The sequence below is a fragment of the Aquila chrysaetos genome, chromosome 4 (assembly GCF_900496995.4).
Source record: "Aquila chrysaetos chrysaetos chromosome 4, bAquChr1.4, whole genome shotgun sequence".
NCBI classification, from domain to species: Eukaryota; Metazoa; Chordata; class Aves; order Accipitriformes; family Accipitridae; genus Aquila; species Aquila chrysaetos.
Window position 1 is genome coordinate 52587054 of NC_044007.1, and position 16718 is coordinate 52603771.

General features: G+C 38.8%; 1 protein-coding gene across 7 annotated transcripts in view; it reads right to left on the reverse strand.

The window, feature by feature from the left end:
• GREB1L (GREB1 like retinoic acid receptor coactivator) overlaps positions 1–16718 on the reverse strand; it is a 145412-nt gene that overhangs the window by 58306 nt on the left and 70388 nt on the right. For 4 of the 7 annotated variants that reach the window (XM_030011977.1, XM_030011973.1, XM_041122839.1 and 1 more), the window contains 2 exons: positions 8572–8743; positions 8166–8363 (listed from right to left, as the gene is read on the reverse strand). In XM_030011977.1, the coding sequence (XP_029867837.1) occupies positions 8166–8363; positions 8572–8740 (367 nt within the window). In that variant the 5' untranslated portion in view covers positions 8741–8743. The remainder of the gene's footprint in view (positions 1–8165; positions 8364–8571; positions 8744–16718) is intronic. The other 3 variants (XM_041122842.1, XM_030011979.1, XM_041122841.1) reach the window with 1 other exon arrangement.

A 16718-nucleotide genomic window follows, 5' to 3' on the forward strand; every position in this document is an offset into this window, starting at 1 on the left:
CTTAAAACATGCCGAAGAGTATTTTTTCTTTGCCAAATTTTAGTTTACAGTCTTTTCAAGAGAACCAATTTTGTCTTTGTTGCATGTAAGAGGCTGGCAGTTGTACATAAACCTCACTAAGTAATACAAAGGAATGATAAAAATTGTTGACTGAAGTTTAGTACTGACTACTAAAGAAAAATATTAAAAAATCCAATTTTTAACTTGTTTATACATTTTAGGAGTTCCAGCAAGTAAAATATTCACTAGTTTTAGAGATGTACACCATGTTTTCTTTAAGTGTCCAATTGAGTCTCCTGAAGTCTCAATAGACTGCATGACTTCAAGTCTCCAATTAGTTTTTTTTCCCACCCAAACACACATATGCACACAAAATAAGAACATAATGTTGGTTCTTGTGCTACTTACTGGTCACTGTAAGGCTAAAGCCAGTGGCAGAAGTGGGCAAAACTGGGGACTGGAGTGAGCTTCTGCTCTTCCACGTCCTGCAGTGAGCAGGTGGCAGACTGGGACACACAAAAAAACTATGGCAAGGCAGCCCAGAGCTGTGGCCAGGCACTGCAAGGAGGCCATTGGGAGCTCAGGACCCAGGGTGAGCTTGGCAGCCACGTACCAAGCAGCCACAGTGGGGATTTTCAAAAGGTTGGATAGGATAGCTTAGAGCAATTACGGGACCTCTGGAGGTCCAGCTGGTCCAATCTTTTGCTCAAACCAAAGCCAGCTTCAAAGTTAGATTCTTTTGATTAAGTAAATTAAAAACAACATCCAAACACTCTTCCATTAGTTTCAACACTGGACTTACAGGGATCAAAATCACCCTTCACTTTTTTGTACAGCTCCACCATATTATTTTTATTGAGTAATTTATACTTTCAAGCAAGGAAACAACAGGTGTACGAGAAAGCAACAGTCATGTGGCTTCCTTCACAGGAAAGGATATGATCACACCGGGCTTTTTGATTTCCCTTAGGCAAAAGTCAATGAAAGCACTACCAAGTTTTATGAAAAACCAGACTCTTATGTTGCGTTCCCCTCCAATTCTCACTTCTCCAGCTGCAACATCAATACTACAGTCTGGCCTCACACATCTCCCAGCAGCAGCTGGCAGAACTCCCCCCCCCATTTCAGGATATCCAAAGACATCACATGTTTATCCACTGACCATCTCTTGCTACAGCCTAACATAGACAACACATGCATGCATCTGCATGAATCAATACTTCAGAATAAAATAATAATCACAATAATCCACATTATTGTTAAAAACAAACATAAACTAAATTTGAAATTACTGTAGTATCTATTAAGACTTCAGCTATTAATGTATATTACTTACATTTAATTTAAAATATATTCAAGTAGTCCATAGTTGTTACAGAAATTGTAAGGAAAAAAAAAATCAAACCACTGGAGGAAAACACTGACTAAGCACCTGGAAACACAACGTGATCACAACTTAACCAAGAGCCATCTCAACCTTTTATTAATATGTGTGTCTGCACTACTGTGCAAAAATCCATAGTTTAAAACTTAAGCAAAAATGGTGAAAGTTAATGGGTTTTGTTTTTATCTCAAAACTGTACCAAGCATAGAGCATGCGCAAAGTGGAATGCACAGAATCAGCTAGCATGAACTTCCTGGCAAGCAGCAGCTTGCTGAAAACACAGTTCAACACAGGTTCAGTCTTGTGCCTACACCCACAATCTGCTGAACCAGTTCTTGGCTGAATAGTTTCTTCATTTATTCAGTCAGTTCAGTTCCAGCAGCAGCTCATTTGAGCTGAAAGCTAGCTTGGATCCACCCCTCACACATGCCTTCTTCCAGCCAATGAAATAAAGTGAAGTGCCTAAAGTTTTTATTTACAAATCAACGGTTTATAACAATAACTTACCAATAAGAAGTTACATATGTTTTAGGGGGAAGGCATTAAAACCACATATTTAAAACAAAAATTATTCTTTTCTGATTAGATGCAATATGATTTTAGTATGTGAAACTCTTTTTAAGGTGTATTTCTCAGAAACATATTGATCCTAATTGAATAGAAGGCTAGGTACCAGGCTAAGTATTATCTAGACTTTTCAATGTAATTTAGAAAGAACCAGTTGCAGATAAATCTAGGAAAAAAACTCCCTTACATTCAAAATAGAATTTGCTTATTCAAATGTTTATGCCATTTGGGTATTCTGTCCAGAATTTTCAAAACTGGCCTTAAATATTTAGGCATTCAGTGAAATCTGAGTAGCTGACATGCTTAGAAAATACCACTCTACATCTAGACTTAAAATAGAAAAATTACCCACTCCTGACAATGTGGGCAAACAGGAAATCTGTAGATAAGGATTATGAAACAGCAAGAGCAGCAAGATTTCAAGACAGATTTAAACCTGTGCTTTTACACAATTACTCTTTAGCTTTGTTTCTACCTAAAAATTTTCAGGAAATGCCCAGAAGCACAAATCGTGACCAAGAAGAGGCTTTTGAATGAATTTTTAGCAACGGCAATACAAGGACACCGAAGAAAGCAGGATTTTGGTTGTCAACGTTGTTAACAGTTATGTTTCAATATAGACGTGCTTTCAGAAAGAGCACACAACATTGATAGGGCTGAATATCATATGAGAAACTTAGAGCCTCTTTGGATGCTTGAGGGTTTTGGTGTCCCAGTGAGGTGAAGCAATGCTCCAGCACTCCACAACATCTGAGACGAAACCAAAGACTCGGCTATTATCCAGGCTAGGAGCAAAACAACTGCAGCTACACTTTGAGCAGCTTCACATCACCATTCTACATGAATCCCCAGGCCAGAAGGTGCAGGAAAACCCTAAGAAACCCATCACAACATCTTAACAGATTTATAAGCATTACTCGGTAACATCTTAGCAGTACCCACTGAAAAAAAACTGCTGTATCTCAGTCTGCTACCACAGGCAACAGCAGCCTCTCATCTGAGATACTGTTGATCTGAACATATTTAATATTTCCCACCATTTAGGATATGTAAGACTAGTACTGTAGAAATGCTGCATCCTGCCTAATCTGCAAACAATACCTGATTTACCCCCCGTATTGTCTTTTACTCCACCCAAAGTGCTCTCAGATCCCTTCCATGTTCCCCTTCTTCCTCCTTGCACAATCTCCTCCGGCATCCTCCTCTGCTTTGTTTGGCAACATCTCTGGATCAGAGGTATGTATGTGTAGACTGGCTAGCCAGCACATGCCTCTAATGTTCAGGCTGTGTAAGAGGAGAGCTATAATTAATTTTCTGCCCCAGGGGACGTTAGTCTGGGGACACTGATGTCATCCAACCAGCTCCTGAACTTCACAAATCTTGCTGAAATCCAGTACCTTTAGGATCTCTACATCTCTGCCAGAAGCAGTGGAAAGCAGCTACCAGCTTCCTGACAGATGGGCAGCAGAGCTCACAGGCAACTGCCAAAACCTTGTTTTCTGAGGGAGCGCGACAAGTAACAGGGCTGATACTAAAAGGTTTCCTCTGGCTCCCCTTCTGCGGAGGGGAAAGGAATCCCAATGGGCGAGCAGCAAGAGGGGGCAGCACAGCCAGACCCTCAGACCCTCTGAGAGGTCTCCTCTTGTTTAGTCAACAGCTGCAGCAAGGGAGCCAGGGAGAGCTGTGGAGCTTGGCCAGGTACAGCTGGGGCTCACTTCCACCAGGAGATATGGAGAGAATGCAAATCTGCTTCTGTGCAGTAAAAGTCTTGAATTCTCTTTCAAAGACACGTAGATGGTATACTCAAGAACCCTTCACTATCCTTCTTAACCTTGGCTTTTGGGGCTGCAAATCACTCTTCCAGTTTTAAGTTCCTGCTGCTTTTTTAAACTGAATGAGAGAATTCCACCCAAGAAACATTGATTTGGAAGCAAGTAACTGACTGTGGGGAGAGAAAGGAGGGATTAACCCCTTTCTCTGCTACATTGTCTTTTTCTAGCTAGCAAGCAACACAGAGACCCCAACCTTATTTTCTTTTCTGTTCTGCATGATTTTGCATTGATATTTAATTGTTAGAGATAACCATTTCCACATTAGGAAAGAGAAGACATGATGTCTCTCTACAAGCAGAACTTGTGCTGCCCGTGTTTAAGAATTAGAACATGCAAAATCCATTTACATTTCATAGCTATTCATTCATAATTGAGCTTGCACCTAAATTTCTATGTCAAGCAGCACTTGACTGTGCATGACTCTTAAGAAGAAAGAATGGCACTTCAGTGTCACATTGACCTGCGTACCTTTTAGGGACATCTAAGTATGAAAAAGAGAAAACCCATGAGCCACTAAAACAAACTAGCTTTGCTTTATGAAATTGTTTACCAACATGTAACTATAAAAAGTAAAAGCACACAGCTGAGCTGTTCCATTAAAAAAATCATCTTCCCACAGGATCTCAGCTTTGTTTTTAATAAAGAACAGGCATTTATATTCTGATTAGAGATTTGCAAATACTGAGAGCAGTCACAAAAAAAAAATTAATAGCTTTTACAGATATTATCTGCTTTTCTTTGAAAGAAATTTATTAGGTTTTTCTTCTGAGAAGCACATTTGCATTCTCCAACATCACTTCATTTAAATTAATCCAGTCCCATCTTCCTGAAAATTAAAAAGTATACCCAAATCTGTCAATACCTGGAAGTGCTGGAATCTTCTTAAAATGAAATTTGTATATATTTTTCCCTTTTCCCTCTAGTAACAAGAAGTAGTTTCTATGTGGGGTACCAGCCCCTTGTTGTACTGCAATAAATGGGGCATTTGCATAAGGAATTAGCTTCCAAGAATCACATATGAATTACTGGTCACTGTCACTTGCTATTGTAACTTCACAGTAACTGATCAGGTGTTAAGTATCTGCTTACCTAATTGTTTCTGAAACTACTTTGGCCCTTCTTTAAGCATCAGGTAAATTGAGGATTTACTAACAAAAGAAAGGTGCTACTATTTTGTTTCCCACAGCTTGCATAAAATGCTATTCCACAAATTAGAAACAGCCTCTTTTAAAGCTACAGCAAACATGTGGTTCAGAACAGCTTCTTGTATTATTTTGTTGCATATTTGAGGTACCTGTACGAAAATGAAGAATTATATTTCTTGAAACCTTATTTTCATGGAAGGTGTAAGTTAATTACAAAAATTTGAGTTGAGCAGAAAAAAAAAGCCCTTGAAAATAAGTGAATCCCTTTTATGGCTAATACTAAGGATCAATAGCAAATGCAGTTACTCTTTCCAATGGAGAAACAAGGAAAACTCTCCTTAACAGGAGAGTTAAGGGATCTAATATGGCCAGCTGAGAAGGAACCTCCAACAAACTGTCACTAGTGAGGCACTTGGTTTTTTCAAACCAATGAATAAAGGCATTAAGATCTACTTTCTGCACTCATGTGACTGACAACTCAGCCATCTAAATAAAAGAACAAGTCACCACAGAAAATAATATGATGGTTATGGCATACATCCTGAATTCAGGAAAAGCAAACAGCACAAATACCTTAGAAGGGAAGAAGGTTTCACCCCATCTCTACTAAAAGGTGGGGGACAGTTTTTACAAGCGGAGCTATGAACTGCAGGTTCTAATACCAATGTTTTGTTCTTGGATAAGCAATTAAATACATGCTTAGTTTAAAGCATCCAAACACTTACAGTGACTTCAATTAGTCTATCAGTATTCTTTAACTTTTCCTAATGTTATTTATCTTTGTAATTAAATAACTAAGATAAGGGATGTAAACAATGGCAGCAATCCTGTCTTACATCTCTGGAAGGGCATATTCATGAGATGAAAGATGAGCTATCAGATTAATATCTTGCTGAGATATGGTCTGCAGCATGAATGTTGGGGAACCTGGGTGTTTTCAACACTTACATAAAACTGTCCTAACAGATTATTAGCAGTATTTAAAAATACGTATTTTCCTTTCCTTTTCCAGATAAAAAAAACACTGCTCTCTTAAATCAGCTTCTTGAGAACAACATTGAAGAGCGAGACAGATTTTGTAAATTCAGAATGGTAAACTTGACAAAGAGTAATGAACAATCCTAAAATTCTGCAGATGTAACATAGGAAACTTTCTTCTAGGGTCTTTTGATCATAAGAGACTTATGGATAAAAATCAAAACACAGAACTACCCCTGGAAGGTCACCTTTTTCCAGGACATACTAAAAAGCATAATATTACATATATACATGAGCATACAGTTACACATATTATGTAACTATAGCATAACTAGGCATAACCTTGTGACATGCAATACGCAGCCACAGCATAGAGGTCTGCATTGCAGTGGGCGCTTGAGAGCTAAGCACCTCCTTGCAGTGCTATGTCGGGAAGGGCAGCCTTATGAAGCAATCCCTGAGGTGGCAAAAGCACTAGCAAACATGGAACAGTTTGCATGTGGATGGAAGGTCACCTCTCAAAGACACAGACATTTATCTGCAAGCTCACAACTAACATTTTTGTCTGGACGTGCAATTGCAACCAGGGATTACCAGAATGTGTGAGGGAGACTGAGAAGAATCTCTTGATGTCATATAAAAAGCTCTTTCACAATCAAATGCATGGTGGCCTTGGGGCCTGATAAGGTTTTCAGACCTAATCCTGCTACTGGGAGGCTGGTCCAGAACTGTGTCACAAATAGTTAAAGAACCCTAAAACTTTAACCTGAATGCATTCACAACCATTTTATGCATCCATTACACTTCCACAGGGCGCTGTTGGCATGACTGGCTCTTCTCCCTCCTTAGTGTTTTATTCTTGGTATATTTAGAATGTGTAAGCATATGCCATCTCAGCTTTTGTCCTGGTAGGCAAAGAGCCTCATTAGATAGAGCTCCTTCCTCTTACCATCCTGTTGGTTCTCCTCCACATCCCGCCCAGTTTATTTTACATGTTTTTTAACAGAAGCGATCAGAACTGCTCCTGCTCTCCACAGGAGGTTTTACAGCCTTTATTGATACTTGTCCTCAATAGAGAATACCTTCCTAGGAATACTCGATTTTATAATTTCTCCTTCTCTCCACCAATTTACAAGCCTCCAAAGGATAGCAAACCCACTTCTGTGTGATTAACAAATTCTCCCAACAATATTCCCCAGCTTCCCATGGTAGCCAGTAGCCTTTCTATTCTTTGTGTTGCAGGGAACTGGCGGTACACTGTTACGGAGGGTAAATATGCTCATGTAAGCTGCATTTGGAAGGGGTAAAGGCAAAAATGTCAACATTTGCCACTAACTACCCCCAAAAATGTCAAAGAATTACTGGTGATTAGTGCTTACTTCTGTCACTGCATATAACCATACACTACAGTAAGGTACAAAACCATTCTACAAATTACAACTTTTTATGAACTCTGCACAAGGAAGCCCATAGTTCAGGAAGATATTGAATAAAATGTCAAGAAGGGCTTGGGAAAGGTTTTTTATTGTCAAGTGTTTGAGGGAGGCAGGGGGATGTTTTTAAGGGAAGCACATCTAATAAATATGAATAGAAGTTAAATCTTCAGAATAGAACAATTATGGGATAAGATGAACCAATTACATCAAGTTTACTTGGTCCAAATAGGTATATGCATAATGGTCATACCCTTTCTTTAACACATTTAAAACCAAACAAAGATAATACTGTCAACAATTTTGCTTATCTTGAACAACAATCAGGACAGCTCAGGTTAAGCAAGCAATGGCCAGCAGACAGGTGGGGAAGACAAAACAGACAAGTTTCTACTACTATCCCTCTTATCCCCTTGGCAGCAGAAGGAACACCAAGTCTCTTCTCCATTTTCTCTCTCCAAACTCTTCCTTCTGCCCATGAAAGCAACTAAATCCAGCTTTGCCAATGTTTCTGAGAATAACTGAGGGATAGATTGAGAACCAGCTGTACTGATGCTGACTTAGGTAACTTCTTTGAGGACAGTAAACCAATGATAACCACAGAAAATAAAGGGCTTTCAGAAGCTAACAAAGTGCCACAGTCAGTCTTAGACACTGCTTTCAAATAATACATTACATTTTATGTCCTGAAACAAGTCAGATTTAAGGCTTTGACTATAAAAGGTATTTCCATCCATCCTAGCTCAAAAGTTTCTAATGGTAGAGAATGAGCATTACACTGAGGATTAGTTGTAAAGATCACACAGTAATGAAAATGGATACCAACCATCAGTAGTGCAAGACCCTTCCGGGGCAGGTTTTTGTGAATATGGGATTGGTGGACTACTTGAATCTGACATGTCTTCATCCTCCTCTTCATCTTCCATTTCATTAACCGTCTGGTTGGTAGAAAAGTCCAGGTTTCCATTTTGTGAATATCGATGTACTAACTCTTTATCCAAATCTTCTACCTTTGGCTTCACATCTGAGAATAAAAAATAAAATAAACTTTTCAACAGAACTTGCATCTATCTCCTTTTAAAATAACCAGCATGCCATTCTTTCTCTTTAATGAGGACTAAGATTCAAATTTTGTGTCACACAATGAACTACTTTGCAGTTTTTGTTTTTTTGAATGAAATGCAGCCCACCCTATTCTCACACAGAAAAACAACAATTGAAATGTGCCATACTTTCATGGTTACCTTCCGGCAAGAAAGGAGGCTGGTCAGGATCCAGGTACAGCTGTGAGAAGATCGGCCGTGGGACAACGCTGCTACATCTCAGAGAAGCTTCTATAGAGTTATGAAGAGCTTCTTCAAAACGGGCAGATTTTAGTTGCCCTGCATATGAATTCCCCATGATCTAAAAACACAAAGAAAACAGCTGATAAGGGGGTGGGAAAATGCATGTGTAAATGCATTTACAAATGAAGAGTGAGGTCTTGTTAACATCCATCATGACAGTGATATAAAGTTAGTAAGAAAGTATGCTATGAAAATTACACCTCTAACTAGTACTACATGTTCACATTTTGCTCTCAATCTGGTAGACTGTATCTTGTTTCGATAACAGCTTTTAGCACATTTCTAACACACTGCTTTGTGTCTTCTGCATACATAGCCTCTCAACAGCCTCAAGAATCTGCCTGGTGTAGAATTTAATGGAGGGTAGATAAAATCTTTTATTGTCTTTTTTAGGATTTTCAGAGTAGGCTACAGAAGGGTGTGTAACACAGAAAATTAAAAACATCAAGTTTGGCTTCATCACTAGTTGTCTAACAGTGTTCACATTATCTTACTTGTCAGTATGCCATCATTTGCAGAGAAACAATACAAAGAGCCAGCCAATAACTTGAATTTTTGCTCTTGCTAATATTAATTGAAATTATGTGGAAGGTCAGTTCTCTGTCTTTTCAGGGTCTTCACCTCTTGTCTTCAGTGTAACACTATGATTTACATGTACTCTGATCCATATAATTCAAATGATCTAATCATACTCTTACAACAAAAGACGTAAGTAAAAAAAAAAAAAAAAAAAAAAGAGAGAAATATCCATACACAGCAAACGCTGTGAAATATTTTTATTTTAAATTGTGCTTTATACTAGTATAGTGGTAACAGTTATTTAAATATCTGCTTTGACAAGTAATATTTATGTTTATATCAATGATGAATTTATGAACTTCATGAAATACTCAAGCACAACCAGACCTGTAGATCATTACTTCTCCTTGGGTGACATTATACAGCCCATAGAGTGTTATACTTGTGCCCCAGCATTAGGATACAGACTCTCAAATGTAAACATTTAGTAGGATGGCCATGGAAGGTTTTGCAATGAGCTAAGGGAGACTCATTGAAACATGAAATTTTCCACTTTGCTGGATCATTATACTATATAACATTTCCTCCAAAGAAACAGCAATCTAACATTTTCCAATATTCTGAATACAAGACTGCATTTTCGGAGAATTTTGTTTCAACAGAGATAACTTTTCCCCAATTAAATCAATAGATAGAAAAGTACAAAACCTTATAATGTTATCTTTGTACTTCCCTTCAGTAGATGTCACCTAGCCCTATGACCAGGAAGAGACCTTGGCCAGAAAGATAAGTTGGCATTTAGAAAACCTACAATCCACTCCTGCTTTATCACTGGGTTGCTCAAGGTCCTCAAGGCTACCTGTAGAAGGGCAATAATGATGACAGCCACTTAGAGCAGCATTTGAGATCTGCTGGTATAGACAAATATCTAAGAGCTAAACATTATTATACTACTGGAATCGATAGGCATGAAGCTTATCTAATTACTCACCTCCAACCTGGGAGAGAGGGTCTGTGCCCTGTTCAGTCAGAGACTTATACAACTTTGGGGAAAAAAAAATTCCACACCTCTGACTTAGACTGGCTTTTAGTAAATTCTGGGGCAACAGCATTTCCCTAGCCCAATCAGAGACAATATAAACACAATTTCTTAACATGATGCATTGAGGTATTTCAGCAATAAAATACTTAGGACAAGTAGATTCTCTTTTTAATTCTGTAAGTTTTCATTAAATTTGGAAATGGCAGGGAGTGTGTACAACTACAAAGTGAGTCAGGGAAAAAGTTACACTGAAGTTGGATTAAGGTTGCAGTACACTAAATCCTGTCAGGTGCCTTTGAACAAAGAATTGATGAAAAACAGCTAAGTGACTGAAAACCTGGTTTTACTGAAATCAGCAATGATATTTCCATAAACATCAGTGAAACCATGACAAACTACTATATCATTAAATTGCATACCATAAAATTTCATTTCTGTGTTATGGAATTTTAAGTCAGGTATGATGTGCTTAAGGTAGGATTTCAGGAATGTATTCAAATGAAAAGACTTCAGTTAAAATATAATAATAAAAATGAATCAATCTTTAAGAATCAGAAAATCTGCAATTCCCACAGCACATCATCTGCCTGAAGTCTGTTCATTCTCCACATTTTCTACAATCTATATGTTGTATACAATCTATGCCAACTATTTTCATTTTGATGGAAAAATCTTAATAAAATACAGTACGCACACAGCAAAAATGCTGGTGAGTCAAGGCTATTTAATTTGTGTCCCTGGCATCTTTACAAAGAGACTTGCCTGTGGATGGCGATTGCTGCTGACCTACCTGAGAAAGTTGTCAATTTTACCAGAGGACATTTCTAGCTTGCCAAGAGAAAACAAGATTGCAATTGGAAATGCCAAGTAAGGGAAAGCTTAGGAACTGCAACCTGTGTGAGCACTGGTCTCTGCAGCATGGAAGCAGAGCAGGAGGAAGGCTTCTCGGGGATACGCTTGTGCAAGACAGGGCAGGTGGAGGTACCAGAGGGCAGAGTGGCCAGGGGTCCTGCTGGGCTGCAGCGGGGGAAGCTGGGAGCCCTGGACACCAGTGCCAGGGAGCCAGTCCTGGGCAGCTGATTTCCTAACACCGCCCGAGGCCATTAGGGCAGCTGGGCCTCATTTGGAGTTCAAGGGAGCTGAGGGGGAAGAGCAAGGGTGGGAGGAGCAGGAGGCTCCCCCTCTGCAGGGGAGAGGAGCTGGCGAGACCCTCCAACTGTGAGCTGCAGGCTGGTTTGGGTTGTGCCATCCTGATCCAGCCTGCCCAAAAGCCAGGAGCACAATTCAAGGTACTAATGCCTTAGCATTTCTGCTTTTGATTCTACCCTTGAACGCCCAGTGCAAATAGGAAGCACTTTGTTTTCCTCCTCCCAGTGTAAATGGGAGGCAACTCACAGTGAGCACACCACAGCAGCAGCAGAGGAGGCAGCATGAGCATAACATGCTTTAAACGTGCTCGTGTGTGCAGAGGTGGGTTGAGGAGGCAGCGAAAAGTCTGGAGGAAAACTAAATTGGTGGAATTTTAAGCGAAGAAAAAAAGAGGAAAAAAAATTTCTGTTATTAAGATATGTACCTGCCATATCTGCATTTAAATATGACCAAACCCAATGATTTAATGTAACTAAATTAATGCTCATTGTTAAAAAAAGTTACCCAAATAATACATCTATCCTACATTCCTATATGAGGCCATTTGTTAAAAAGAAAACAAACAAACAAAAAAATCCCTGTTGCTTTCTAGAGTGAAATTAAGACAAGTTTTCCCTAAAATTCTGCACATCTGATGTATACAGTGGCAATGAGCTCAGGGAGGTGTGGGAAAGATGGTCCCAGGTTGAGTGCAGTTGAGACTATCTGACACGGTGTCCAAGAGAAAATGGAGTTGGACTTGACTGAAGAGCTCTTCCATGATCTCACATGCCTGTTTTTCTCCTGTCAACACCGATATATCAGTGCTCACCCTCATACCCTCTTGTCCTATATCCAGCCAGCCATACTGCACCAAACTATGCCAGAGCCTACTTGGGTGCACTGAGAATTTTCTAATGGGCAGGAAGTTTGATTTGGGGGTAAATAATTCTTTCCATATCTATATGCATACTAATTGCAGCTAGCTCAGCACAAAGCTGGTTAGATTCCCAGCAAAAAACAATTTGCACATCTGTAATACAGTATTCCAACCCTCACCTTTCCTTTTACCTGCACCACTGGACAGCAGTGTAATTCCTAAGTTACCTACTTCTCTTAGCAACCTTTTGAGCTCTGTTTTGGATTGGACTCTGCAGAGCTGGAAGGCAGCCCTCACATCTCAGTCTGGGTCCTTACAAAGACATATGAACAAGGCAATCATGAAATTCCACTAACCTGACCACAAGTGAAGAAGTATTAATGCTATAGGTTTTAATAAAAAATTAAATATGGGCATTCATTATGGAAAGCAAAACTATAATTACTGGGAGCTTCCATCAAAGCAGACAGAAGTAATAAAAGCAAAATTTCAAAGATGATTGATTTTAGCACCTCATCACTTAAATGTGTGGTGAAGGACCCAGGGAAATTCTGATCACTCTTTCAACCCTAGGAGCTTGAACTTACAAGAAAGTCTTGTCAATTCAAGCAAATAATCTTGTCCCATGAGGTCATCCAGGTTTCAAAAGATCTGTGCAGAAACATGACACTAGATGTTCAAGAAGAACCAGAGCCCAGGTCCAGCAGACTTGCAGTGCGTAAGTACAGTAAACACTACCCACTTTTACTTAGAAAAATAGGTGACTATGGTCCTTCACATACCAGAAAAAAAAAGTAACCTCTGGAAAAGTGGGCTGTTACCCCATAGATCTTGGGAGCTGGAACTGCACATTGAGTTGAAGGCTCTGCTAGTAAAAATATAATCAAATCATTCAGTACACCAGATACCACATATTTGGCCTCCAGGTGGGTCATGACCCCAGAGACTTTAAAGGAGAGGAACTGAACTGGAGGATGAGGGAGGGGGTGAGTGTTGTTGTTATGGCTTAAAGCAATTTCACAATTACCTGATAGCGAATGATGAATCTGATGCAAACACCCTCCATTAAGTCAGCTCTATCAAGTCCTTACTTTGTGTTTAACCTAATGATGTAATTGTGTTCTCCAAAACACATAATCTGGCTTCTGATCTGGTCTAACCCCACAGGAAAGTTTCTCTTCAAAGGAAAAGAAAGCAAGTTCCTTCACAAAGGCACTGCCAGGCCCAGCACAGCTTCTGTATCTCAAAGGGTTATCTTAGGCAAAGAGAGACCAGGCGTCTATTTATGCTGTAGAATTGTTTGGGAACTGGTTGTTTCAAGTACAGCTAGCATTTCTATTATTTATGTCATTCTTATTGATGTTCTGGGAGAGGTATTTTTTTCCCATTAGAGCATCATCAGGTTGTATCATGAACATGCATACAGCAGAAAGGATGACTGTTAATAACGACAATAACAAATATATAAGCTAATTAAAAGTGTAGACTTTGAAGTCAAAAGTATATACCCAGCATTAACTGTAGTATTTAGTGGGGAAAGACTTATGTGTGAGTCAATACAAGAGTGCAAGGCAGAGTAGTCTCATTAACAGATCCCTTATCTTATAAGCTTTGTAAGATCCCTTTTTTTCCCCCCCACAGTCCTTTTAAGATCCTGAGATTCTCACCCTGCTTTTCTCTTGGTTACGGATATTCAAACTCAACTGTAACAGAGTTTACAATCTTATGTAGCAAGTGATAGATAAATAATCCATTCACAAAGTCTTTCAGGAAAAATGAAAGACTAGTTTGTATTGACTCTGTTTACAGTGAAGTTCCTTTCATTTTTATTTTTCATTTTATTTTGAAGAAAATTTTGATAGCATCCAATACCGTTTAGAATCTAGTCTTTCAGACTGACATTGCCACTACTGTGTCAGAGGAATGGGAAAGGTCAAGAATGCCTATTTTTTCCTGACAAGGTTCTTCCTCTTATTGCTCAATTAATAGTATCTGTACTTAAAGTATTGCATCAGATTACCTGGGATTTGGACAATTCCTTGGACAGAGACAGACAAGTGGATACACAACAGAGCTACATGTGGGATGGTGGAACAGGGCAGCTGTTCCCCCACAACACGAAGCAGAAAGCAAATCACAGTTGGTGCTAATATGGAGGCTGCTATGCCCTTACTGCTCCATGCCTTCCAGCCCAAGACTATACCCACAGTCTTCAGGCACAGTTCACAAAACAATAAACATACTAAAGGTAAATTTATCCTGAATTCAGGGTGGTGTTAGTAAGTTGAACTTTGATGCATGAAGCTGTCAACTTCAAATCACCCCCAAATACTGCAAAAATTAAGTCTGAATTGTATTTTTAAAAATTCAGTGATTTGGGAGTTTTCAGCTTCACAGTATAAACCAGCAGTGATGTAACACTGAGGCCAAAAAAGGACAACCACCAAGAAAAAGAAACTGAAACTCAGTCTCATCCCTTTTACTTAAAATTTGAAATGTCTCTTTAGTTCCTTTTAACAGTATTATTTACTGAGCTGTACACGTAAAGAGGAGTTTACAACTGCAGAATATATTGTGAGGTGCAATGTTACAGAAGTCACTGCAAGTTAAGCTCAAGTCAAGTTTTACAAAATGGTAGTTCAGCAGGTTTAACTTAGGAGTTCAGCACTTGTGTTTATTGCCTAACATCCCACATTTTTCTTCATCTTTCAAATGTTCTGATAAAACTCTCCCAGAATCTGTAGATGCAATCTTTTATAAATCTGAAGTTTTAAAACACTATTTTTGAGTTAAGTCTGTGTAGTTAGAATCAAACTACATAAACGCAACAACAGTCAGTTCTTATCCCCAAACTGGAGCTAGAAGTCATTTCACATGATTTGTGCGTGTGAAGCTTTGTGACAAGAACTGTACAGATGTTGCACTGGCTTTACATTTCTCCAGGTTATGGCTCCCACTCCGAAAAGAAATGTTGCATTCCAGGAAGGCTGAACTCTTACAGCACAGCAAGAGGAAAACTGGTGCAGTCAGTGCACTGGGGATGCTCAACACATTCCTCTAGTGAGGACTAGGATGATTTAAGGATTAAGCATGTGCCAAACTTCATTTGATGCCATTTCCTCAGTAAGCAGATGCAACAAGCAGATGAAAGAAAACATCTGACCTCACTACTTAATTTACATTAACTCACCTACAATGATTACACAATGTGCAAAAATTATAGAGGACTACTTTCCGTGAATAAATGATGCTATGCTAAAAGCATTTAAAGGAATATATGCCTACCCGAATATGGAAAACTACATGAAAAAGCAATATGAAGAGACTGGAACATTAATGGAGCAAAACTGTAGCTGATACCATTTGGTGGGGTAGTTGGAATCAAGGAATATCTTTTGACCACTGTTGTAAATGCACAGCTTGTTTTCATGGGCAAAGACTGTTTTATGCATGCAAATGCTCACATACAAATAGGCACTATATGTTCTGTCACCAGTTGCATGCACCCATACACTTTTACTGCCTCTTTTACACTCTCATCCACCCACACACGTCTGTTCACACAACCCTACCCTCGCCACCATGCTTTTGCAAATATACCATTTCCCTAATTATTCCTCCTCTGCCTTCCTATTGTGCAAAAAGGAACTTAATTAGAAAACATAAATAAACCATATTTTGTGTTTATAATATTAAAAAAAAATATATATCCTTTTTAGTCTTCTCCCATTGCATGGAAAGGTTGATGATACAGGGTTGTGGACAATGACAGGAAGTCAGATGACAACAAATTTGACCATAAGGACTACAAAAGAGTAGAAGAGTTCATAAAAATTCAGTTGCCAGTAATACAAAAAGAAATGCGTTGTAGTATATAACCAAGAATGAGAAGATGATATAGTGGAGTACAAACCTTACATGAATAGGCCTATATCCTTCATGATATAGAAGCTTTCAGGAGTTAATTATGTCAATTTAACCTATTCTGACTGCAAGGCTTTTAGAGCCCGTTTAAATGGTATGAAATTAGCAGTTAAGTTACTGTGAAGGTTTTCTAGGGTTTTTTAAATTAATTTGTAGAAGATGGGGCAAATCCTTTTATGCTACTGGGATCTTTCACAATGTACACAGGGAATGGAACATTACTATGTACCTTCAACAAAAGGGGTACATTTTTCTTTCAACGGAAAAATCTTCAGGTAACAAAAAAAAAAGGTTATCACCCTACAAACCTAGCTTCTAATTTTGAAGTTTTGGTAATGTTAAAAGACATCATTATTTTAAAAGCAGTATGCACTCAACACTTGGATGCTCACACACTCATTGCAGAGGCAGCACAAATAAAATCACTAAGGAGCATTTTTGAAAATCTCAGCCTGCTTCCTTAGAACAACCATGCTCATATATAGCTTTCCCCATTTATGTTCTCTGCCCTAAAATCAATACGACTATTAACCATATTAT